General features: G+C 47.5%; 2 protein-coding genes across 2 annotated transcripts; one reads left to right on the top strand and one right to left on the bottom strand.

Annotated features, from left to right (window-relative positions):
- Positions 1-10,125: 10,125 nt before the first annotated feature.
- LOC123149410 (disease resistance protein PIK6-NP) lies at positions 10,126-16,555 on the top strand. The gene is made up of 4 exons (XM_044569067.1): positions 10,126-10,695; positions 10,797-11,195; positions 14,031-15,994; positions 16,087-16,555. The coding sequence occupies exons 1-4, from the start codon at positions 10,268-10,270 to the stop codon at positions 16,110-16,112; spliced, it is 2,817 nt and encodes a 938-aa protein (XP_044425002.1). The 5' UTR covers positions 10,126-10,267; the 3' UTR covers positions 16,113-16,555.
- A 3,386-nt stretch (positions 16,556-19,941) lies between these two features.
- On the bottom strand, positions 19,942-23,282 carry LOC123154863 (putative B3 domain-containing protein Os03g0621600). Its single transcript, XM_044573479.1, has 7 exons — positions 23,096-23,282; positions 22,805-22,959; positions 21,743-22,034; positions 21,465-21,655; positions 21,015-21,369; positions 20,704-20,897; positions 19,942-20,396 (listed from the first exon to the last, which is right to left on the bottom strand). The coding sequence occupies exons 1-7, from the start codon at positions 23,118-23,120 to the stop codon at positions 20,130-20,132; spliced, it is 1,479 nt and encodes a 492-aa protein (XP_044429414.1). The 5' UTR covers positions 23,121-23,282; the 3' UTR covers positions 19,942-20,129.
- Between the last annotated feature and the right edge of the window lie 1,624 nt (positions 23,283-24,906).

Genomic DNA, 24,906 nt, shown 5'->3' with positions numbered 1-24,906 from the left:
GGATAGAAAACAGATACGTAGCCATTGATGATAAAGTTGGATGGGTTGGGAGCTAAGATTTGGTTGCCGTATCCTTTTTTTTCTTTGCACGGCTAGTTGGATTTTAGAAGTTTTTCATTGCTCGCTGATTTCATGGAAAAGGAGAGCAGCAACGCTAGACGAGAGAACAAGTTCAAAGGGTAATCACACTGGAAACAACACTAATAGTACTAGTACCCTAAAAAAACACTAGTAGTACTAGTAATAGGATTTGCTGAGAGCCATGATGGACTGCAGGGGAGCTGGGTGGAATTGATGGGCCTTTTAATTTGCCTCGCTAGGGAGTTAAATGCATGTCGGATGTCCAGTCCTGATTGATTGACGTTGGATGGGTGTGGTTCACACGTAGTATTGAACTTGTTCTCTCGTTATATTAATACCGGCCCTACTCCTTGGTGTGCTTTCATTTGTTTTGTGGGGTATCTCATGATTAAAGTTCGGGTAATCTTCATTACGACTTGCCATAATGCTGCATGCAGATGTAATTATTGATAGACTAGCCTGCTATCCCGCGTGAGCATGCAGCACGTTCTAGCAGCTACATGCAGTGCAAATCACACACACAAAAAAAAGGAATATATGTGAAACTAGAGCAACCCCTTCGCAGAGCAGAGCGGAGATAAGCTTTTCAGAGTTTGTGCATGAAGATCATGGCCATGCATGGCCAGCAGGTTCACGAACCCCAAGATGAAAATGTGCTTCAGCCAACAGCCATGTTTGATTCTCTTCAAGAAGTGAGGCGTGGCGATGGACCAATGCGTGGGAAGTATTGTATGTACTTGTTCTCCCATATTTAGAAACAGCATCCTCCGTGCTGCAATCTGCAAACAAAAAGAAAATATTAGCTAGAAGATGGATGGAAAAGATATTGAAAAAGTTACTCCATGCCAATCGCACTCTTATAAATGCCTCCCTGGGACAGACCAGATCGCGTGGCCTATGTTGCATTTGAGGCAACGAATGAGAAGGAGCGGAGGCAACTGGTTCGAGGTGTGTGTGTGTGTGTGTGTGTGTGTGTGTGTGTGTGTGTGATGCAGGTGGTGTAGAGCTACGCTGGAACGTGGATGAACACAAGCTTGTGAATTACAGCGAGACTGAGAAGAATGGAGAAGGAGCACATAGAAGAATGGCAGCAGTAACAAGCAAGCCAGAAGTTTAGTGAAACCGTGGGTATGTGGTGCAGCTAGACGTTGGGACTGACAAGTCATGAATGCGCGCCTCACTTCAATGCTTGAGCCTGCCTTGTGGGCAGAGCTGTCAGACGTAATACACGGGACATACCACTTGATATACGGGAGATGGAAAACGTTATACCGGCTCCATCGCACGAATCACGTGGAAACAAGCGGTGTGGATACCGATCTCGCGTGGCTGCATGTCTACTCATGATTTATCGCATTTTCTTCTTCTTTGTTGACATGGCCACAACAAGTTTAAATACGGAGTACATTTTTGAATATCTATGGTTATTTTTGGAGCATAGTATTGTTCTGTTCATGGCATCTTTTTAACAACAGTTAACGCGACCCTTGCCCGCCCCCTAGTGAGCGATCAGAATCGTTCGATAGGAGCATTTCCCAAACGATCAATCGCCAGCTATTAGGGTCCTTGAATCAATAGCATACGCCGGACAAATTTCTCTTCCTCGGACAAGGTCAACCCTCATCACGTAGATCATCTTCCTTATCTTGTGGCGCTTGACGGACAAGAAGGAGACAACGGCTAGGCAGCCATGTTCGTGTTACCCTCCATTGGTGAGCTCGAAGCACCCGCCGATGAAGCTCGTCGCACTCGAAGCATCCGCTGATGAAGCTCGTCGCACCACCACTGGATCCCAGCATCCCCGTTCATAGTCACAACACACGTGTGTCGCAGCTTCACCCCGTCCCAGGTGGTAGCCTCACCGTCGTGTCGACATCGTTGTCTTAGCATCAACTTCACCGGGAGGAGCCTTCTAGGTCGACCTTTGAATGGTTCAAAGCCTGTGAATATATGAAATGAGTTGCGAGTGAAGGGGAAGCAAGGAAGAAAAATAAGGCAATTCAAGATCTTGCAATCAAAAACATCAGTCTTGAGGGGAGAATCAACCAGATTGAGGCTGAAAATCAGAGGCAGTGAAAAGATGGAGAATGAGGGGCACGACTGTTCTGTGAGTTCGGGTGAACAGTAAAACCAAAAGAAAATGAAAAAAATTCAAAAAAAAATCCCCTTTTTTGTGTGAACCGTTGACAAAAGTTTAATAGGTTGCAAAATTTCAAACCAAAATAACATTGGTGGAAAATCTGGCAATAAAACCGATGCTCCAAACTGTTATTTTCAAACGCATTTTGAAGCATCGATTTTCTTTTTTGCCAGATTTTCCACAAATGTCATATGGTGCTGAAATTTTGCAAGCTATTAAAACTTTTGTCAATGTTCCATACAAAATTTTAGGTTTTTTAAAATTATTTTTTTAATTTTCTTCTGATTTTACTGTTCATTCAAGCTCATATGAGCTCGGGATCAAAACAGCACTTTCGGAGAACGAGAGCAAAGATGCAAAACCATAGATATTTGCTGTAAATGTTAGCAAACAATAATTATTTGTATTTTACATACTGGTGACTAAAATGTATACCGTGTGGCTTAGAGCATCTCCAGCCGTTCGGCCCCTCAGGGCGCTAAAAAATAGCGGTCCGGGGGCGAACCGACGCTAGTTCGGCCTCTGGGGGCGACCTAGCTTCCAGTCACGCCCCCAAGCGCCGCCCCCAGGACGCGGAAAATTCGAATTTGGTCGTTCCCACTCACAAAAGACGTCACACAAGTCCGGCGACCGCAAGTCACAGTTCGGCGATTCGACAGGCGTACAAAAAATATAGCGGCAGAAGTTCGCGTTCGCATCACTCGGCGGGCTCTGCCCCGGGCGTCGGCGGAGTTGGCGTGCGCGGGCTTGGCGGTGTCGGAGCTGCTTCTGCGCTGGGCGGTGTCGGCACGGCATCGGTGTTGCTGGGCGTCGTGGAGGCGTCATCACGCGGGCTTGGCGGCGGCGGCGTCGGCGGCGGCGGCAGCGGTGTCGAGGGAAGCTGGTTCAGGATGAGGCCGCGCTCCGCCAAGTACCATGCCTTGACCGCCTCGTCGGTGCTCTGGAGCATGTCCGCCCCGCCCAGCAGGAAAGCCAGGTCGGTGTTTCTCTTCTTCGCGGCGACGTTGGTGCAGAGCAGGTCGAGCTTGACGGCGCTGCTCGACATCAACGCCGACCACCGTGCATCGGTCTTCTCTTCACGAAGGACGGCCCAGGCCTGCACATCGGCGAGGCAGTGCTCGATGGACTCGTGCACTCGAGCGGTAGCTGCGTCGGCGTGTTTCCCCTTCTTCGCACCTTTGTTGTCGTCCGGCCGCCCTTCAGATGCGCCAGGAGTCGGCACGTCCGGCTTGTAGGTCTCCTTGGCCTTGTCGAGGGTGCGCCGGACTTCCGCCCACTTCTCGCACTTGTCAATGCGCTTGTAAACGTGGAGGTACTTGAATTCGGCGTCGCTGTTGCTCTGCCGGTACAGGGCGAACATGCGCAGCAATTGCGCGGAGGAACAAACAGTTGGCAGGCGTACACGGCGAAGAGAGGCGGGAGAGACCGGCGTGGCATACCTGATCCTCAACGCCGGCGCCGCTCTCCGGGCGAGCCGCGACCTCCTCGACGACCCCATGCCATTTGTTGCACGCCCCTGGATACGCCCCCAATGGTTCGCCATCGCCTTCGAGCCGCGCTGCATGTAGACGCCTTTGAAGTAGGGGTCGACGAGCTTGCGCTCGTCGAACTCGGCCTTGATGCGATCCTAGTACGTGTCGATGCTCTGGTTCGTGCCGGTGGTTGGGTCGAGGCAGACGACTTTCCATGCTTCGGCGAGGCATTCCTCCTCTTTGGACGCCCACTTGATGCGCAGCTCACCTGACCTGGCCGCCCACTTCTTCTTCTTGCGCCCCTTTGCCAGAACAGGCGCCGGCTCCTCCTCCTCCTCCTCCTCGTCCTACTCCTCCTGCTCCTGCTCCTCCTGCTCGTCCTCGCCGTAGACGTAGCCGAGCTCGCCGTCCATGCCGCCGCTGAGATCCACCGTCTCGTCCTGGGTGACAAACCCGGGAGACGCGGCGGCCGCGACCGAACCTGCAGCGATGATGTCGTCTATGTCGCCCTCGGTCTCGTCGGTGTCGCCGAGGTGCGAGAAGGGTAGCGTGCAACGGCATAGATGGGGCTTCGGGAAGGACACATAGGCGGGCAGCGAGTAATTGTATGGAGGGTACTACACGCCAGCGAAGGCGGGCGAGGGCGTGCGCTGGGCCGGGTGTCCATGGGGAAAGGTGATGTTTGGGTTGAACCCACCGTGCGCGTCCCCGTCGGTGTAGCTCGGCGAGGGCGATCCCCACGGCTACGGCGACGGAGAGCCGACGCTTTGCTGGCCCCAGGGAGCGTACTGGGCGTGGCTGGCGGGTGGATTCATCATCCCCGCGCGAGTCGCCTCGGCCTCGGCTTGGTCCGCTGAAGCGGCAGCTGCAGCCGCGCGCGCCGCGTTGTCACGGGCCTTCTTTGGCGATGGCCCTGTTGCGCCGGTCGGCGGTGACAGCCTCCCGTCGCTGAACTTCCGCCCTCCACTCGGCGTTTGTCATGCCCGGTGGCTTGGACGGCGGCGCCTTTGGCTTCCTCTGCTTCGGCTGGGCGACGGAGGCGGTCGCGGTTGCCGCCGCGCGGGGGGCGACGTACTTCTTCGGTGACATGGCGGTCAGCTGGGAGGCGAGCGGGAGGGAGATTGGCGGGAGGAAAGGAGAAACTGGGAGGGAAGTGGGGGAAAAGCGAGAAGAAATGGCGGGAATAGGCGCTGGACTCGCCAACAGAGCGGACCCACGCGCCCTTTTTCGCTTGTGCCGGCGCCCCAGGCGCCCCAGGGCGTCGGGTTCTGCCTGGGTCCACCGGCACCAGTTTCGGCTCGAGCCGGCGATAAACGGGCTTCTGGGGATGACTGGGCCGTTTTTTCGGCGCCGGCGCGACAAAAACACCTGAGAAGGACCTGTTGGGGCGTGGCTGGAGATGCTCTTAAGTTCTAGCCTCCTAAAAGAAAATCAGGGGATGCTCTGCTTCCTCTACTTTGCTCTGCTTCGGCCGCACCTTTGTTACAGCGTACGCTCTCCCGCTGAGAAGTTCCCTTTTCTTCCCCCGGTGCCCTAGCTCGACGCCGCCGCCTCGCCGTTGCCGTAGCACCGCCGACGCCTCACATCCCCCGAGCCCTCCCCCTGTCAGACGCCTCGCCGCCTCTGACTTTAAGGCCGCATCGCGTCACCACGTCCTGCCGCGATCTTGGGCATTGGTTCTCGAGGTACGACTGCTCTCTGTCGTCCAGCCAACTCATCCTAATCCCTGATGATTAATCAAACCTCCAAGAAATCTGGGTGCTCACCATGTAGACCGGTCCGGCAGTATTGTCGGGGCAATGCATGGAGATCAGTGCTTCATTTGCTTCGCGTCTTTAGATGCGCGTTGAATGTGAGATGTGAGAAATTCTGCTCGGACGCCTTTGTAGCTCTGAAATCTGAATGTTGGTCAACAGTCTTGCCAAATACAGTAGAAAATTTTATATGAGGCGATGAGCTGCTCACTAGAGAGAGACATGCTGGAAATCCCAATCAGCACTAGTTACAGTCTTATAGAAGTTGTTCATGCGGTGGCTCCCGAACAAGCATGCATGAATGCAGTTGCAAGAGACCGAGCTGTTACTGTTATTGCATTTTTACATGGAACCTGTTTTCCATGTGGGGTATAACTGTAGAAGGGAGAACACTTTGATTCTAGTTTCAGTGTTTTGCATTTGAAATTTGGCAGATGTTTTGCATTTTAAATTTGACAGATGACAGCATCATCTGGGACCCTTTCTTCTGCTCTTTTTTTGTGAACGCGGACTTGGATGCTCTTTTGCAAAAAAAAAATTGTTGAGTTGAATGCTCTTTTGCATCTACTTGGAACAAGTTCATGTGATCTTGTGCAGTATCACTACTCGTCTAGTAGTACCGTTGTAAAAAAAATGACTAAAAAAAGGCACATCCTAGTCCCAGCTGAAGAAGCATCACATGGGAATAGGAAACACAAACACAACAGCAATTTTTGTCATCTCACTACAGAGAGAGAGAGAGAGACATGGTGGAAATCAGAATCATCACTAGTTAGTTATAGGTAGTTTTCACAAAGGTAAATTTTTTTGTCTATTTTTGCAGGATCCTCTGGGCGATTAGAAAGGTAAGCTAGCTAGGGTCATTGATATTCTTGGAAGTATTATTTATCTGTCTATTTTCTTAGGCTTTCTCACAGCTTTCTTCTTCACCGGGGAATTTCAATCATGACTAAAATTGGCAAAAGGTAAATTCTCCGAAACCAATTAATAAATATGTCATGGTTTGTATAGTTGAGTTTGAGGACTTTTATTCAGCTAAGCAATCCTCGAGTAATTGCCTAGAAATATTTATCCAAATTGTGTCTTTTCAAATTCACATGCACACCCTTGCATACCTCTTAAGAGAATGTGGTCGTAAGAAATTCTGTAGGAACGAAGGAAATTATTTATTTTCCTGATAGGCACATTGTTGCCCTCATGCTTGGTAACGATCCGATACTTCTTGGTCATTGCAGGAGCTTTTAGGTTTCATTGTTTTCCCCTACAAATAATCGTCTTACAAATGGTCTATGTTCATTTCATTTATAGGATCAAGTTTGTCATATGTTTGTATCTTACATAGGTCACCAACAAGTTGAAATTCGAGTATTTGAGAGATAAGCATACATCTTGCGGCTTAGAAGAATGTTATGTACTATATTCTAAGAACTGGAAGTATTATGTATTTTTCTTTGTCTATCTTGGTAGTCCTACTCTTATCTTCTATCTGTACTTTACCAGGGAGTTTTTATTATGACTAACTTGACAAAAGGTAAATCCTCCAAAACCGCACATAGTATAAATATGCAGGTTAGTTTAGTTTCAGGTTTCTAAATTACATCTTTGTCTTGCCCCTCATTAGGAAACATTTGTAGGTCTGAATCTATTCAAAGGCTTGCTTTTACTATTGAAATTCTTCTTTTTTGTTAAGAGTTATTTCATGAATTTATTTCATATATAATATGTACAATTATTGGATTAGGTTTTAAGAACATCAGAGTAATTTACAAAGTTGCAAACAAAGAGTATTTTGTTCATTTAATTTTCATTTATCATGGGTATGCTTCTCTGAATAATTCTCCTACCTAAGGACACATGCATGTTCTACCTCGGCTCATGGCTCTTATTCGTTAACCGAGATGGTACATAGTTCACCGGAGTTACGTTTATAAATATAATTTCACACGGTGCTACATGAGGGCTTCGAGAAGTGCCCAAATGACGAAACACGGAAAATGATCCGATTGCATGTTGTTGATATGTTGGAGTTAAAATTAGCGAAAAGTTTGAACCTCTGCTTCCAAATGGGTTCCATCTAATGGAAGTACCAAAATATATGTCGAAGTTGGTTTGTATTTTGATCCTCATGGAAAATATTGTACTTTATTTCCGTGGGTTATGACCCTATACTAACTGTTAGAGCATTGTCCAATATGTAGGAACGTTCGTGTACCTCAAACATGTGCATGCATATAGTTCTTCCATAGTGCCTTTGTTTACTTTTCATTATCAACTTAATAAATGCCATTTAAAAATGTAAGAGCAACTCCAATGGAGTGACCCATTTCGTCCGCGGCCGTCTGTTTGGGTCGGCGCGGACAGAAAAAGCGGCCCAACGCGCCGACCAAACGGACACACGTCCGTTTTTCGTCCGCGGGCGGCCCATTCCCGGCCCAATTTTGAGCCTGATTTGCGTCGGCGCGGACACGCGACGAATGCGTGCGCGGATCGCCTACTCCTGTCCCCGGGCCCGCTGGTCTGTGGCACATTGGCCTATCTTCCCCCGGCCCACAAGCAACCCTCGCCCCCTCCCCCTCCCCCTCCCGCCTCCTCCGTCACCGACGCCGTCGGCCATTTTTGCGGCGACTCTTCCAGCTGTCGCCGCCTCCACATCCGTCCAGCAACGCCGCCCCTGTCCCAGGCGCCCACCGCCGCCGGGGAGCGAACTAGTTCCCGCGCCGCTTCCCCCACCGCACAGCCGCCCGCAACCAAGAAGACGCCTCGCCGCCCCCGCCACATACGACCGGCACGCTCGTCGGACGCCGTCACACTCATCGGACGCCGGCAGGGCAACTAGCTGGTCTGTGGGCGCCGCGTCTCCCCTGCCGTCTCCTTCTTCAACGCGCGCAAACTGTTCGACAGTTTGCCAAGGTACGAAAATGGACTCCGCCGATGAGTGTTTTTTTTCCAAAATTTCATTTGCGACTCCGACGATTCGTCGTCCCACGGTGAGGAGGAGATATTGGCTGCCGTGTTGGTCCATCACCACCTCAACAGCCAGCGGCCGTTGTTCCGTGGCTCCATTCCGGGCCACCTTCCGACGTTGAACCGCAATCGAGAGAGCGGATATTTCCTTCTTTGGAAGGACTACTTTGATACAACAAACCCGTTGTTTAAACATAAAAAAATCCGCCGCCGTTTCCGTATGAGTAGGCATCTTTTCAACCGTATTACAGAGGGGGTGGTCGGCTATGATGACTATTGCGAGTGAAAGAGGATGCCGTCGGCAAGATCGGTTTCTCCTCTTATCAGAAATGCACTGCCGCCATCCGAATGCTTGCATACGGAGTGCCCGGTGATCTCATTGACGAGTTCGTCCGTATGAGTGAGTCTACATGCCTAGAGTCCCTGTATAAGTTCTGCAAGGCTGTTATTGCTGTGTTTGGCCCTGAGTACTTGAGAGAGCCGACAACTGAAGATACATCCCGTTTGTTGGCGACGAATGCCAGAAGGGGCTTCCCAGGGATGTTTGGCAGCATAGACTGCATGCACTGGGAGTGGAAGAACTGTCCTTCTGCTTGGCAAGGGCAATATAAGGGACATGTCAGGGCTTGCACTGTCATACTAGAGGCCGTGACATCTCAAGATCTCTAGATCTGTCACTCTTTCTTTGGCATGGCTGGATCACACAATGATATCAACGTGCTTCAGCGCTCGCCGGTGTTTGCTAGGCTTGCCGAAGGCAACAGCCCACCGGTGAATTTTACTGTCAATGGACACAACTACGACAAAGGATACTACCTAGGTGACGGTATCTATCCTCAGTGGACCACTATTGTCAAAGACAATACCCAACCCTGTCGGAGAGAAGAGGAAAAGATTTGCCCAAGAGCAAGAGAGTGCTAGGAAGGATATCGAGCGTGCCTTTGGTGTTTTGCAATCTTGATGGGGCATCGTTCGGTTCCTGCTAATATCTGAAGCACGCAGAAACTGTGGGAGGTGATGACTGCTTGTGTGATCATGCACAATATGATCGTAGAAGACGAGCGCTCGGAACGTCTGTATGATCAAGGGTTTCAGTTTCAGGATGAGAATGGTGTGCCTGAGCATGGAGTAGAAGCAACGTTTGAACAGTTCATCCAATTTCATCAAGACATGCGTGATTGGAAAACTCACGTGCAGCTGCAAAATGATTTGATTGAGTATATGTGGGGTCATGTTGGCAACCGATAGATGTATCTTCTTTTATTCGTTTGCAAAACTATGAAATATTTATTTTTATTTTTATTTGTATCCGGCTTGTAAAACTATACTATTTTATTTGGTAAACTATGCTATTTGACAATATGTTTGAATGCAAACCAATATAATATTGGGTAGCCAGCCGACCATGCCGGCACGTATGGTTCGGCGCGTTGGACGCGCTGCCGACTCAAATCTAAAAAAGGACGGACGTCGGGCGGGCGGCCGACCCAAACGAATAAAAAACGGACGAAATCGCCATCCACAACGACCTAAACAAATGCGGGCAGATGAAATGTATCGCTGCGTTGGAGACGCTGTTAACGGAGCAAAGTCGTTGGTAGTCGGACCGAGCAAAGTAATTGCTGAGGCAAGTAGTGGACGAGACTGTAGAAAGAATCCACGCTTTATATCTTGAGCAGTAAGTAGCACATGTGTCCCTGCAAAGCTGTCTTCGTGCTGTATACCATGTGAATCGCTTTGTCTTGTCGGCTCCATAGACAAAGGATTCTTTTTTCCCCTGCTCTCCACTGCCATCGCCATCTGCAAGCCCAAATCAACACACACACACACACACAGAGATAGAGAGCAGAGCAACAATGGCGGGAGTTCTGGTGAGCGCATCCACAGGGGCAATGGGTTCCCTCCTCCGGAAGTTGGGAGCTATGTTGACAGATGAATACAAGCTGCTCAAGAACGTCCGTGGGGACATCAAGTTCCTCAAGGACGAGCTGGAGGTCATGTGCGCGTTCCTCCTCAAGATGTCAGATCTGGAGGAGCCTGACGAACCAACAAAGCTGCGTGTGACGGCGGTGCGGGAGATGTCCTACAAGATAGAGGACAACATCGACAAGTTCATGGTCCTCGTGGAACACGAGTCCTCCTGCTCCGAGGCGGCTCATGGCGTCGCCAAGCTCATGGACAAGTGCAAGAACTTGCTGCCGGACATCAAGACCCGCCGCGGGATCGCCAAGAAGGTCAAAGACATCAAGAAAGAAATTAAGGATGTCAGCGACAGATTTTTAAGGTACCAGATCTGGTTCTCTTTACAGTACTATTAGTACCTACCATCAGATTTGCGACTGAGCTGATGCTTGCATCCATCTATCCGATTTGTTGCCACTCAAGGTACAAGATTGACGACTCCTCCTCCTCTATGCCGGCAAAAGACAAGGTCGACCCTCGACTTCGTGCAGTCTACAAAGACGCCACAGAGCTCGTCGGAATTGATGGACCAAAAGATGAACTTGTCAAGTGGCTGAATGAGAAAGAGGGCCAGTCACTTAAATCTGTCTCTATTGTTGGATATGGAGGGTTGGGCAAGACCACGCTCGCCAACCAGATCCGGGTCAACCTTGGAGCGACCTTCGACTGCGGGGCTTTTGTCTCGATTTCACGCAAGCCTGACATGAAGGCGATATTAAGATCTATATTATCACAAATCACCAAGAAAGACGATGCTTGCTCTAGATTAGATGATATACAACTCATCATCGACAAGATTCGAGAATTCCTCCAAGACACAAGGTATATATGTGAGATCTGCTACAAAGTAACATTGCTTAATGCCTAGAATTTTGCTAATGAAGATTGTTTTGTGTGATTTACATTCGTCCTCAACTTGTATGACTGCGTTTAAAATTTGAAGTCATTGTGTCTTGCAACTTATGTCGATCTGTTCACTAGAAGATATAGCTAAAATCTGTATGCGGATTTCTGGCGCCACACATTTTCTAATTGATTGCCACAGGTTTGTCAAACTTGCGGCTATGTTCTGTTTATTAAATAATTGTGACATGGCGCCAGTGAAAACAATAGACTACATGCAATTCCCTTTTTTTTCACAAACAAATATCCGCACGCACTACATGACTGCAAATATATCTATCTTCTAAGGACCCAAAGCGTGCAGACCACTGTTACCGGATATGCTGTACATTAGGTTTGTGATTAGCCACTTTAAGAACATAGGGTTTCTAGAGGCTATAAACCTACGGTTATCAGTATTATAATCCTGAATGGATATCAAATATTGAAGAATTAATAGAGGAATTAATCATGGTCAGATCGGACCAGCCTGACTAGCGTAAAAAAATGATAACCGTAGTTTGTTGCTTCTTTCCTGGTTTCGTAGCAATTTGCATGACAAATTGAGGCGCAGACCCACTCAATATGTCATCCTACCAATCATGAGGAAATAACTTGTTACCAAGAAGACAAAAGAAAATAGGTAATCCCCACCATTGTTTCGATATCTATCCTCTTGCGAACATGGCAGTGGCAAAACATTGTACCTTGCCACTGGCAACAGCTGCCTTGACTCGGCCTGAGCATGTCGTCAAGGAATTCATAATTTTTCCTCTTGGTTGTTAAATCTTGCTATTTTTTGTTTGCCTCCTATGGAAATGTTTTTTTCCTTATATTGCGACCAAATTGTATCTAAGAGCAACTCCAACATGCCGACGGAGTTTTTGTTTACTTTTTGTCCATTTGGATCGGCCGAGCGGACGGGTGTGTCCGGTTTTGCCATTGGGTGCGTGGGTGCGCCCAATATGGCCTACGCATTAGTCTGTGTGGGCATTTAAAAAAACTTAAAAAGCTTACAATAATTAAACAAAATAAAAATGCATATTAAAACCGGTCAAAGTCCACAGCCTGCAACAAAATAAATAATTAAACATTAATAAAAAAACTATGGCCCCAGCCTGCAGCCCTAGGCGTCATCCTCGTCGTCGGAGCGGGTGAGATCGAAGAATGCTGGCGGCTCAGACCACAGGAAGGCCTGCTGGTAGGCCACCAACGCCGCTTGCTGCCGCGGTGGCTTTGCTTGGCGCCGCGCGCGCTCCTCCTCGTACGCCCAATGAAGCCGGTGCTCCTCATCCTCGGGCTCCCGCTGCATGCGGACCTGGTCGTCCTCCTGTTCCTCCTCCAGCGTGTGGTCTTTCCACGCCGTGAGATAGGCCGCCTCCTCCTCTGTCGCGCCCAGCCAAACAGGCGGCGCGCTCACCCACTCCCGGACGATGCCCTGCCATTGGTAGACGCTGGTGGGCGCGGGTGGTGCCGACGCTGGCGCGGGCGGTTACGATGGGGCCGGTGGTGGTGGCAGGTAGACGTTGTCGCTCGCAGCCGACAACTGCAGTGCGTCCTCGAGGCCAGGCCACCAGGAGTCCCCGGGCTGGGACTCCTCAATGGCGCGCTGGGTCGCCTCCTCCAACGCCTCGAGGAACGCCGCCTCTTCCTCCTCACCCTACTGCTTGACCACCGGCGGTGGCAGTGGAGGGCGTGCTTCGAGCTGGACGGCGCCGTGGCGGCACACATCGTGCTCGGTGGTGAACCGGACGTCCCAGTTAGGGGAGTCTAGCGTGTAGGCGGGGTCGCAGAACTGCTCCGACGTCAGGAGAGCACACCCGTCTCGGATCTTCTTGGCTCGCGGACGTTCAAACCACGCCACGGACGACACCGAAATGCGGTGGGGGTCGAGGTGCCAGCCGTGGGGGAGGTTCACGTCCAGCCACGACAGTGGGACGCGGTACTCCTAGTGGTACTGCACGGTCCCGTGGCGCTGTCGCCCTCCCGTCCCATGACGCCGACACCAATGCGCACCCCTTCGTCGGCGGCCTCACCGGTCCTTGCGCTGAGCCAGCCTCGTGGTCGTGCTTCCCCTTGCCCTTGCCTTTGCCGAAGAAGCCCATGATGACTAGGGTTTTCTGTCGTCGGTGAGGGAGCAGATGTGGACTGGAGTGGGAGGAGAAGTGGATAAGGCCGGCCCCGCCGCACCATTGCAATTAAAAAGGATGCGATTTGGACACTTCTAGTCACTGCCATGCGGGCCCGAGGTAGGTGGGCTGCATTGACTATGACTGCGGTGGTAGTTGGTTGGCCGACACGCGGGCATGAGGCGGACGCGCAGCACGTCCATCTCGTGTTCGTGTGGACGCAAATCAGGTGCAAATTTGGGTTGGAAATGTGTCCACATGGACACCGAGCGGACGTGGTTTGGGTTTGTGTCCGCGTGTTGGGCTGGCGTTTTTGTCCATTTCGACTCAAACGGACACGCGCGGACCAAATGCGCCGGCGCGTTGGAGTTGCTTGTACCTAGTACTATGTGTGGAGTTGTTATCTTTGAGTTTCTTCCCAATTTGTAGTTGTGTATTATTGTGAGATGCTCTGAGGATTTCACTTATCGTACAAGTATGTTTTAGATAATGACATCTTTATTGATGTTAGACAATTACATCAAGGTGTATTATATCTAGGATGCACACAGATGTGACATTGTTTCGGGATTTTACGTTACTTGATAGGTATTACTATAAATATCTAATGAGCTCTAATGCGTATATTCATAAAACTGTGTTGCAGGTACTTCATCATAATTGATGATATATGGGAGTTAGGAACATGGGAAACTTTGAAATGTGCATTTGTCAAGAATACATTGGGCAGCAGAATAATTATCACAACACGTATAGTTGATGTTGCCAAATCTTGCTCTCCTTCTAGTGAAGATCTTGTCTATGAGATGAAACCACTCAGTGAGGCTGACTCAAAGAAATTGTTTTTCAAGAGGATATTTGGCTGTGAAGAAAGCTGTCCTGATAGCTTGAAAGAAGCTGCCAATGATATTTTGAAAAAATGCCGTGGTCTACCTCTGGCCATCAATGCCATTTCTAGCTTGTTGGCCACAACAAGGGAAACAAAAGAAGAGTGGGATCGGGTGCGACATTCAATACACTCTTCAAAGGTCAAAAGTGATATAATAGAGACCATGAATTACATATTATCTCTTAGTTATTTTGATCTTCCCCACCACCTAAGAAGCTGCTTATTGTACCTGGCTCTGTTTCCTGAAGACCAATTGATTGGAAGGAAGCGGTTAGTACGCAGATGGATTTCTGAAGGCTTTATCCATGGAGAAAGTGGACAAGATCTCATGGAATTAGGAGAGGAATATTTTCACCAGCTTGTAAACAGAAGTCTAATACAGCCCGACTACATAGGGTATGACGGCAAGACGGAGTATTGCCGAGTCCATGACACCATCCTTGATTTCCTAATTGACAAATCCTCCGAAGAGAACATGTGTACCGTCCTAAAGAAACAATGCAAGCCTAATGGCATAGTTCGTCGGCTCTCTCTAATGGGGAATGAGGATGAAGAAATCGTGGAGCAATTGGATCTGTCACACGCTCGGTCAATCAGTGCTTTTGGGGATATCAAGCTATTGCCTTCGCTTGGGAGGTCAAAATGCTTGCGCGTGCTAGACTTGCAAAACTGCGGTCAGTTGAGAAATCATCATATCAAGGACATTGAAAGACTCTATCAGCTGAGATACTTGGATATCTCTTTTACAGGAATCACGGAGCTTCCCAGGCAAATTGGGGAGTTGCTGTATCTAGAGACGCTAGTTACATCCGATGGATTACGTGAGCTTCCTGAAAGCACAAGTCGGCTACAACGACTGGCACGTTTGATTGTTGGCTGCGATTGTAAGCTTCCAGATGGGTTGGGAAACTTGATGAACTTGCAAGAGCTTGACTGCGTTGGTGCCTTGCATTTGAAGCATGCGGAAGAGCTCGGCAAACTAACAAATCTGAGAAAGCTGAAGATTAACTTGTACACTCATGGGATTGAAGGCAACAAATTAGAAGAGTCCAAGGAAAAGCTGGTGTCCTCTCTCTGTAAACTGGACGAATGCGGCCTCCGTTCCCTGAGTATTGATTATTATCTGAGAGAAAAGGATGGAGAAGAGCCGTTCCTCCCTGCTTTAGGTTGTATCGAGGAGGTTTTTGTATATGAACAAGATATCAGCCGGATTAGCAGATGGCTCGCGTCACTTCCCAACCTACACAGGTTGGTTTCCTACGATCCGAAGATAGAGCAGCAGGATATTGAGATGATTGGATTGATACCCAATCTGATCGATTTGACACTGTCTTTACCGGGAACAGACGACGCTGGGCGGTTCATCATCACGCGTGAAGGATTTCAACAGTTGCAGAGTTTTGAGCTTTCCGGTAGTCGTATGGGAGTTTTATTTGAACCGGGGGCTATGCCGAGGCTCAAGGAGCTTATACTCGACGACTTCATCAGAAAGCCCAAATCTGCTGCGGTCGATTTCGACTTTGGCATCCAACGCCTCTCCAGCCTTGCTCGCCTCACTGTCAGCTTAGCCTGCTATCGCTCGACGGCGGCAGAAGTAGAGGCTACGGAGGATGCTTTCAAGAGCATGGCCGAGGCGAACCCCAACCGTCCAATACTGGAGATGACAAGACTTTATCCGCAGCATATGGTACGAGACGAGCAAATAGATATGGCAGGCTCAGGTACTATTAACAAGTTTGTACTTTTTGTCTTGGTGAGCAGTAGATCAAAAGATGTGCATATGCTTAATTCTTTTTCCGGTCATCTATTTCAGCTACAACGCCGGCCGTCAAGTCCTAGATGCCTAAACCGAGATGCGCCTTTGGTTATGGAGCCCAAGTCACGTACTCTGATTGGATGCTGCAACAAATGAAGCTCCACATTTCTATTCGGGCTACCTCTTTGTCGCAAAGCTGGTGTACTCTTGTGATTTGTGTTGCGCAACTGATTCTTCTGTACATGTCTGGAAGTATCACGAATTAGTGGAATGATTAGGAATAAGTAAGACAAGTATCACGAATTCAGAGTCAGATGCAATTTTTTTCTTTTCTTTTGGGCATAAGTAGATTGTCATTTGAGTATTTTTTCCATTAATATTCGTGTATTCTTAGATTGAGACTTTGATATGTAACCCAGATTTCTGTTGTTAGGAAAGACATACCGTGTAGCTTATCAGAAGAAAAGATCTGGCGTGCATCTATATTCTATAACCTGTATGCAGTAATAACATCATTAGATTGTTCCCTGCAAAAAATACATCATTAGATTGTTAAATATAATTGAACCTTTTGTTGTCTTTTTTTTAACATGCACGTGGCGGTCAAAGATGCGTATTAAAAGACTATGTCAGCATGTTTATTGTGAGTCTTGGTATGAATATTGGTCTGTCCTGATTCATCCATTTTGCCTGGCAACATTTTCTATACAAAAATGTAATTTGAATTAACATGCAGACGACTGTCAAAGATATACTACTGTACATCAAAGACCACGTCAACGCGTAGACAGATTTGTGTTTACAAACTAGGCGGGTAGTGGGAAAGGATCCCATATATGTTGCATTGTTGATTATCCACTTTTACTAGGAACGGATCCCAAGTTCGCCCCAGAAGCCGTTATTTGAAATTAAAATTCAGCTAAATTTTGACGAAAATGACACGAATTAGGACCAAATTCAGGAGTAGGGCGTTTTGGTGAGCGAGCTCCATGGAGCCCTTTATTTTTGAAAAATTCAAAATTCAAACTTTTTTACTTCAAAAAATTCTGAAAATAAATATGCAACTATACACGGATGAAATGTATGTGTGTGTAAAAAATCAAGATGAAATACTTCGAAATGCGACCTGTACAAAAAGACAAATTTCTGGACTTTGAGGATGAATAGTAACATGTGTTAAAAAGTCTCAGATTTGTCTTTTTTGCACAGCCTTCATTTCAACGTATTTCGTCCTAAAAATTTACACACATGTGTGTTATGCCTCCATGTATATCTGTAATTTTTTTTCAGTTTTTTTGAATTGTAAAAATATGAATTTTCATGAATTTTGTGTTTTTCAAAAACCGGCCTCTATGGAGGCCGAGCTCCAAAAGGCATTTTCGCAAATTCAAGCAGTTTTCATTCATTTGTACAAATTTAATAGACATAATTAAAAAGCTAAAAAACTACACCGCCGACGCCGCCTACTGCATGCCGAGGAGGCGGTAGAAGGCGGTGTAGTCGTCGCCGTCTTGGACGCCTCCGTCCTTGCTGCAGCCCTGTCCTGGGTGCCGAGGCGGACGGGGTTGGACGGCGCTGGCGCCTCATCACCGCTGTCATCGAGGATGACGACGCTGTCCTCGTCCCGGCCGCGGCGCCGAGCGGCGATCTCCTTGAGGGCGTGGCGCTGGCGCTCCATTTCATCCCGGACATAGTCGTCTCGCGCCCACTGCAGATCGGTCTCCAGGTCGGCGGCCATGTCGATGTGCAACATTTTCCTCTTATAGCAACCGACCATTGTAACCCTAGGTACCCCGGTATCTATATAAGCCGTTGGGGTTAGGCCGTATATAGGACAACTTAGAGACACATGATCTCAAGGTAGATCAATCATGTACTCGTTACTTCCCAATCAATACAACAAAAGTAGGACGTAGGGTTTTAACTTTTCGAGAGGGCCTGAACCTGGGTAAAACATTATGTCCCCTTGTTCATGTTACCATCGTTCCAAGCTACCAGATCAGGACCCCGTACCCGAGATTTGCTGGATTTAGCTCCATCACTTGGTCGATAGCATAGCCGGATTGGATCTGCCACCGCGCCGCTGCGGATGAGCTGACATGCCACTGCGCCATCTCGGATGGGACGGTCTGTCACTACACCGCCATGAATGGGCTGATATGCCACTGCACCTCCACCTTTTGACGGAAACTAGGTCGTCGACAGTCACATGTGAAGAAGTGTTCAAGAGTCGGCGTGCTCGCCGAGGTGAACATTGTGGCGGTGGTGCTAGGGTTTGGCATGGGATCAGGGAAGGAAAGGAAAATGGAAGGAAAATGAATATGTGGTACACAAAGAGAAGGAAGAGGGTGCGCCCCTAGGTACTCACTGAAACTGCCACACCGCCTCCAATCTTTCCTACAGGCGGTTTCAGATTTCCTACCGTCGCAGAGCTTTTTATATGAAAAAAATAACCACTTTGGTGTGGGTGTTACAGGCGACTTTGTTATGTTTGGTCACAACCGTTTTCGAGGCCCGCTATTAATGCTTGTTTTTGTACTAGTGTGTTTTTCTTAATTCAAAAGAACTTTTTTCCAGAATCTAAACTAAAGTGATCTTCTCACGAAGCCGGCACTTGGAGGAGCTTTCTTAGGCCGTTGGATTGTTCAAAGCTTGTGAATGAAATGAGTTGCCAATGAATGGGAAGGCAAGGAAAAAAGAGGCAATTCAAGATCATGCTATGAAATACATTGGTCTAGGGAGGAGAGTCAACAAGATTGAGGTTGAAAATCAAACAGTGAGATGATGGAAATGAGAGCACAGATGCAGAATCGTACTCCATCCGCTCAAATTATTTATCTTATATTTCTCTAGATACGGAACGTGTCTAAATACATCCGTATTTAAAGAAATCTAAGACAAATAATTAGGACGGGTACTCCATCCGCTCAAATTATTTAAGTCAAACAATAATTATTTGTATTTGAGATAGTGACTAAATGTATGCCATGTGGCTTGAATTTAATAGCAATAAATTTTGTTACGAGTTATTTGTAGCTCTTCTAAAGGAAAATCAGGGGGTGCTCTGCTTCCTCTGCTTTGCTCTGCTTCGGCCGCACCTTTGTTACAGCGTACGCTCTCCCGCTGAGAAGTTCCCTCTTCTTCCTCGGTGCCCTAGCTCGACGCCGCCGCCTTGCCGTTGCCGTAGCCCCGCCGATGCCTCACATCCCCCCAGCCCTCCGCCTCGCCGCCTCCGACTTCAACGCCGGCCGCATCGCGTCACCATCTCCTGCCGCGATCTTGGGCATTGGTTCTCGAGGTATGACCGCTCTCTGTCGTCCAGCCAACTCATCCTAACCCTAATCAATCAATGGAGATCAGTGCTTGTCCAAGATGCCTGTTGAATGTGAGAAATTCTGCTCAGACGCCTTTGCAACTCTGAATGTTGGTCGACAGTCTTGCCAAATACTTACAGTAGAAAATTGTATACGAGGTGATGAGCTGCTCACTAGAGAGAGACCGAGCTGTTACTGTTACTGCATTTTTACACGGAACCTGTTTTCCATGTGGGGGTATAAGGAGAAGGGAAAACACTTTGATTCTAGTTTCAGTTTTTTTGCATTTAAAATTTGGCGGATGTTTTGCATTTAAAATCTTATAGATGACAACATCATCTGGGACCCTTTCTTCTGCTCTTTTTTAGTGAACGCAGACTTGAGTGCTCTTTTGCTTCTTTTTTTTGAGTTGAGTGCTCTTTTGCGCATCTACTTATAACAATTTCATGTCATCTTGCACAATATCACTATTCATGTGGTACCTTTGCAACAGTTTTGACTGAAAAAAATGACGCATCCTAGTCCCAGCTGAAGAAGCATCACATGGGAGTAGGAAACACAACACAACAGGATTTTTTGTCACCTCACTAGAGAGAGAGAGAGAGAGAGATGGTGGAAATCTGAATCATCACTAGTTAGTTATAGGTAGTTGTTCATGAGGTGGCTGCTAAACAAGCAGCAATACAGGGATCAGCAACAATAGCACAAGGAGTCAGCAAAAGTGTAGGGTCCATCAGTTAGACACAGGCTCTATCTAGCATCAGGCCATTCTTCAGTCAAACTCTCTCATGGCGCCGGTATATCCGACTTGCGGATCACATGGACCTTCATCGTGAGACTGCTCGTGTCCGTCAGTTCGAAGAGGCAGATGTCATCTTCCTCCAGCCCGACATCCGAGATGAATTTCGGCCAGGCTCTGTCGATCCACCAAGTTTTGTTAGATTTCCTCAAGCCCAACATGCAGTCCCAATCCCTGTCGTCGCCGTCCAGCAGGAGGCGGAGGCGCCCTGGCTGGGTCAGGAGACATGCCGAAGCATACTCCGGGCCCAAGTACTGCCCAAGAGCGCGAAAGAGTGTCAGATACGACGATCAGCCTTGGATCAATGGTTCATTCCGCAAAAGGAAGAAAAGTTCATTGCTTTATATATGAAGCGGGGCGAAAGCCTTTCTCCGGTAAAAAGGAAGAAAACTGCGCATTTTTTTACTTCAAAATTGCAGTGGCAAGTTTTTTAGGTGAGAAATGGGTTATGTGCGTGTGAGTTTGACTGTTTGAAAACGCAATCGCAAAAGTAGTGGGGTGACAAAACAAAAAACCGACTACAGATTATACGTATTGGTTGTGGTATCGATCTGAACTCACCAGAGAAGTTTTGGTAACAACCTCACTGGAGCTAACCACTTTAACAAACACAGGAAATTGGGAACCAATTGCCCGAACCCTCTCTTCGACTTTCTCTTTCTGTTGGCTATGTAGAGGGGTCGATTGGGTTGATATGTAGTTGTTGGACCTAGGAGCTTGTAAACCTGCTTCATTCGACTCGCGAGCTTGGAGTCCTGAAAAACATTCCATGCTTACTTATGGTGTTCACACAATGAGCACAAAAGTCATCCAAAATGTGGTGAAATGAAGAGAAGGAATGCACATATATGGCAGCTGTGCATTGCTCTGACCTGATTTAGCCCAACCGAAGGATGTTGAAGCCGTGTTCTGAGCGTGTGCACGACGGCCTTCTCTGGAAACGTTTGAAGAGTTTCCCGTGTCAAACCAGGTTTTCTCACAACCGCTCGGGTCAAGGACAAGAACTTCGAGCTGGGCTTTCCCCTTGCTTCTAAAGACGAGGAGGTCGTTGTCTTGCATGCGGTGACCATCTACAAAATGACTCAACTTAGATTGGAGGATTACTTGATCGTCACCATGCTTGCTTGCGCCAACAACATATATCATGTCGTTGCTATGGGCTTTGAGCTGAATTGGAGCTTCAGTTATCCCCTCTTTGAAACTGTCCAAAAGCGTCAAGGGTATGTACTGCAAGAACACAAGCTGGGATTAATTAATAGCCTATGGATCGGTCGGAGTCACAGACACAAGCAGGAAATTATGTGGGGAAGGATGTAACTTACAACATGGCAGTCCCCGTTGGCATTCCTTTTGTTCACAGCTGCCACATGCAGACGAAATTCAGACCTCATGCTTCTCTGAGCTAGTTCTAGCACTTTCTTCTCTTGTTCATGGCTTAGCCTGGTCCCAGGGAATGCGGTATAGTCAATGTTGATTGATGTCTGAACATGTGCAGGATCAGGCACCACCTGTTCTGCACATCAAGAAAAAAGAGTGTTATAACCATCAGAAAAGCGTTACCAAAAGCACTCGACGACTTGAAGGTCCTAATTGACTTCACCATTCGGCACATGACAATCACCAGGAGGTGGTGGAGAAGAGTTGCCGTGACCGGGTGAATCGGATATGTGAACCTCGAAGCTGGAGTTCCCACGGTACACAAACCGGATGGAGGAGTTTTGTTCTATGTGATGCGCCTTGACAAAGTCGTGCCATCCAGACCTAAGAACAATGTCACCAAACTCCCAACCGATTTTAACAGGGTACACACGGCCATCAGGAGCTTCAAGTTGGATCTCCTCGAACTCAGTGATCAAGTTTCTCAGATGGCTTGCAACCGGCGGTCGTATGCGCTGTCCAAGGAGAAGAAATGTACACTTGGTTATTTAGAGACATATGTTTCACTGGTTGTGGGAAATTCAGACAGAAAGAATTCAGGTTGCAGGATTACTGTAGAATGAACACTTTGATGGTGCAGAAAGCTGAGAGCAATGATCTTAAGTGGCAAGTGGATCTTGCTTAGCTTGATTTATCTCAAGCACAGGAATAACAATCTAACCTTGACAATCAATTATCTTACACATTCAGAGGTCAAATACTTGGATATCTCCACTACTCTATAGTCCTATCAAAAATGTGAATACTTTTTTGCAAGAAAATATGGGTAACATGTCCCTGGTTCAGTTCAGCCTTAGATTCTACTAGTTCAAACAATATATCTGGTAAAATTTTGGGGCTTCAGGAATCTGGACACATTGGACATATCAAGAAGAAACTCTTTATTAGGATCAGACAAATTTTGGGGGCGCCATATTTGCCATCTACAGTACATTGCAGGTAAAATACTAGTTTCTGTATGTGAACTGAACTTAAAGATGTTTAACCCGTGAGCTGAAATCCCAGAGAAAGGAAATAATGCCCGTCTCCCTGATATTAATGGACTCATAAATCTGAACTTTGCCAAGAATGAAGAGCATCAGGCACCAAGGCTAGAACGAAACCAAACATTATTTTTCAGCGAGATTCTGACCATTACCCCAACCAACATTATTCTCATGACGACAGAGTACAGACAGACAGACATCGGAAGGGAGGGAGGAAGGAAGCGACATTGAACCCGTACCATATGGTCCGCGAAATCGTCGCCGGCGACGAGGGAGAACTGCCTCGGGTGGTCGCCAGCGTGGCTCCAGTAGCAGTGCAGCCTCCACCACTCGCATTCCTGGCAGCCGTCCGCCCCGCGCTCGCAGCCCTCCGCGTCGCAGTCCTCGCCGCAGCCTGACAGCCGGTGTGCCAGCGCGAGCAAGCAGACAGCCGTGAGAAAAATCGAAAGAGAAGAAAAAAGAGAGGCGTTTCTTGCTGACCAGCAGGACGAAGAGAGGCTTGCCCGGCCGGAACCATGGAGCGGCCGTACCTTGGTTAGCTCCGTTCATGTCCATCCGGCGCCGCCGCCGCCGTGGGGAGTGGAACGGAGTGGGTGTGTCAACCCCGGCCGGCGGCCGGCCCGGCGTGGGAGCAGTCCTTGGGGTTGATCGTTTTGGGCAATTGGTGGGGAGGGTAAAGCTGCTGCTGCACGCGGCGCGGCGAGCCGGAAGAGGAAGCGAGGCACGTGACCGCTAGTGCTCTACCGTGTGTATCTCCTCCCTCTTCAATTATTTACCCACCCAAGTACCCAACGCCCGACGGCTGTAAAATCACAAGTAGATAGGCATCAATCCTACTCTACTGGTGCCTACAATATATGCTAGTAATAGGAACATCTTCTCACTTAGCTCATGTTTCAACATATGTTTGGTTTGGCAGGAGCTCATGTTTCACTCTGGCCAGGCCGGCTCATAATGCATTTCATTCATTTTAGGGAAAAGAGTTTTTTTTTAAAACATATGTGAAAAATCCACGAGTTTTAGAAAAGGTATTGAAAGTTCGGGTCCGGTTCGGATCGTACGGGTTCCGTTTGACCGGTTCTTTATATGTGATTATTATCATCCTTTCGAACAGAAAAAAGGGAGGTTTCCTCGTGTGGCGTGGATTTTTCTTTGCGTCATGTGATGTAAAAAGGAGCATAACCAATTGAATGTTTATGCGATTATGAATACAAGTTTAGGTTTTGTCTTGAAGAAGGGAGGTATTGGATGGAAAGCAACCTTTTCTATTTATTTTTATGAATGAGACCTTTAGCACCGAAATTTAGGGTGTATCATGCCCCACGGTAAAGCTGGGCATGGGCAGCCCGGACCGAAAGCCCGACATTAGGGATGGGCTCGACCTCGCTTTTCTACCCAAAAGAGTGAAATGAGGGATTGTTTTTTAGAGAAATAGGTGTAATAATTCATCGGACCTAAAAAAGGGTGTAATGATTCATTAATTTGCCACAATATGATTTATGTAGTTTGAAATACAAAAGTTGTCTTATACCATGTTGCTCGGTTGGACAGGTGTCAGGCCCGGCTTCACATTTTTAGATCAAAACTCGGCCCCGTCCTTGTTTCTAACAAAACCTATCAATGTATTAGGTAATATATGAGGCCACTTGCTCCGCGCCTAAAGCATGGCATCTTCAATGAGCTTCGGCCTCAACTTTCTCCTCAAGAAAGAGTGAAATGGGGATTTTGTGTTTTTAGAAACACAGTTGTAATGGATCATTAATTTGTCCTGTGATGATTCATTTTGTATTTAAATATGGAATAATTGTTTACCATGTTACTCGGCTAAAAATATCCCAGACCTGGCTTGGCATTTTGTAGAGCTTAGCCCGAAACTCGGCCGGGTCCTTGTTTCTTGAAAAAACTATGCATGTACTAGGTTGTATGAGGTCACCATCTTTGCCTGTAGCGAGTTGTGAGTGAACAAACACACACTGGTCTGATTATTATTCAATTTAATCTGGCTACGATGCTAGGATGACAGGTTTAGAGCAAGGTTTTCTTTCCAAAAGTAGCTATTGTGGAAGTTTTAAAACATTGTTCACATATTAAATAAAAAGTTCCAGATTTTCCAAAAAATGTCGATTTTAATTTTTAATGGAATTTTAAAATTGTTCACAACTTTCTAAAAAATGTTGGCTAATTTAATGTTTCTACATTTCTAAAAATTTGAAAAACAAATAATGATTTTAAAAAAATGTGCAGAAATTTTAATAAACCCCTTGAATTTAGAAAACGTTTAAAATATTCATGTAGTTTAAAAATTGTCAGTTTAAAAAGTGTCCCAGATTTTAAAATTATT

This window comes from Triticum aestivum, chromosome 7A, assembly GCF_018294505.1.
Source record: "Triticum aestivum cultivar Chinese Spring chromosome 7A, IWGSC CS RefSeq v2.1, whole genome shotgun sequence".
In the NCBI taxonomy this organism is placed as follows: Eukaryota; Viridiplantae; Streptophyta; class Magnoliopsida; order Poales; family Poaceae; genus Triticum; species Triticum aestivum.
Note: the sequence above shows the minus strand (reverse complement) of the source record. Positions and strands in the feature narration are given on the sequence as shown.

Coding starts and splice junctions, on each gene's coding strand:
- LOC123149410 (XM_044569067.1), top strand. CDS start 10,268: ATGGCGGGAGTTCTGGTGAGCGCATCCACAGGGGCAATGGGTTCCCTC. Junction 10,696..10,796: donor GTCAGCGACAGATTTTTAAG/GTACCAGATCTG, acceptor TTGCCACTCAAG/GTACAAGATTGACGACTCCT. Junction 15,995..16,086: donor AATAGATATGGCAGGCTCAG/GTACTATTAACA, acceptor CATCTATTTCAG/CTACAACGCCGGCCGTCAAG.
- LOC123154863 (XM_044573479.1), bottom strand. CDS start 23,120: ATGGACATGAACGGAGCTAACCAAG. Junction 22,960..23,095: donor CATGAACGGAGCTAACCAAG/GTACGGCCGCTC, acceptor ACCGGCTGTCAG/GCTGCGGCGAGGACTGCGAC. Junction 21,656..21,742: donor TGATTGTCATGTGCCGAATG/GTGAAGTCAATT, acceptor CTTGATGTGCAG/AACAGGTGGTGCCTGATCCT.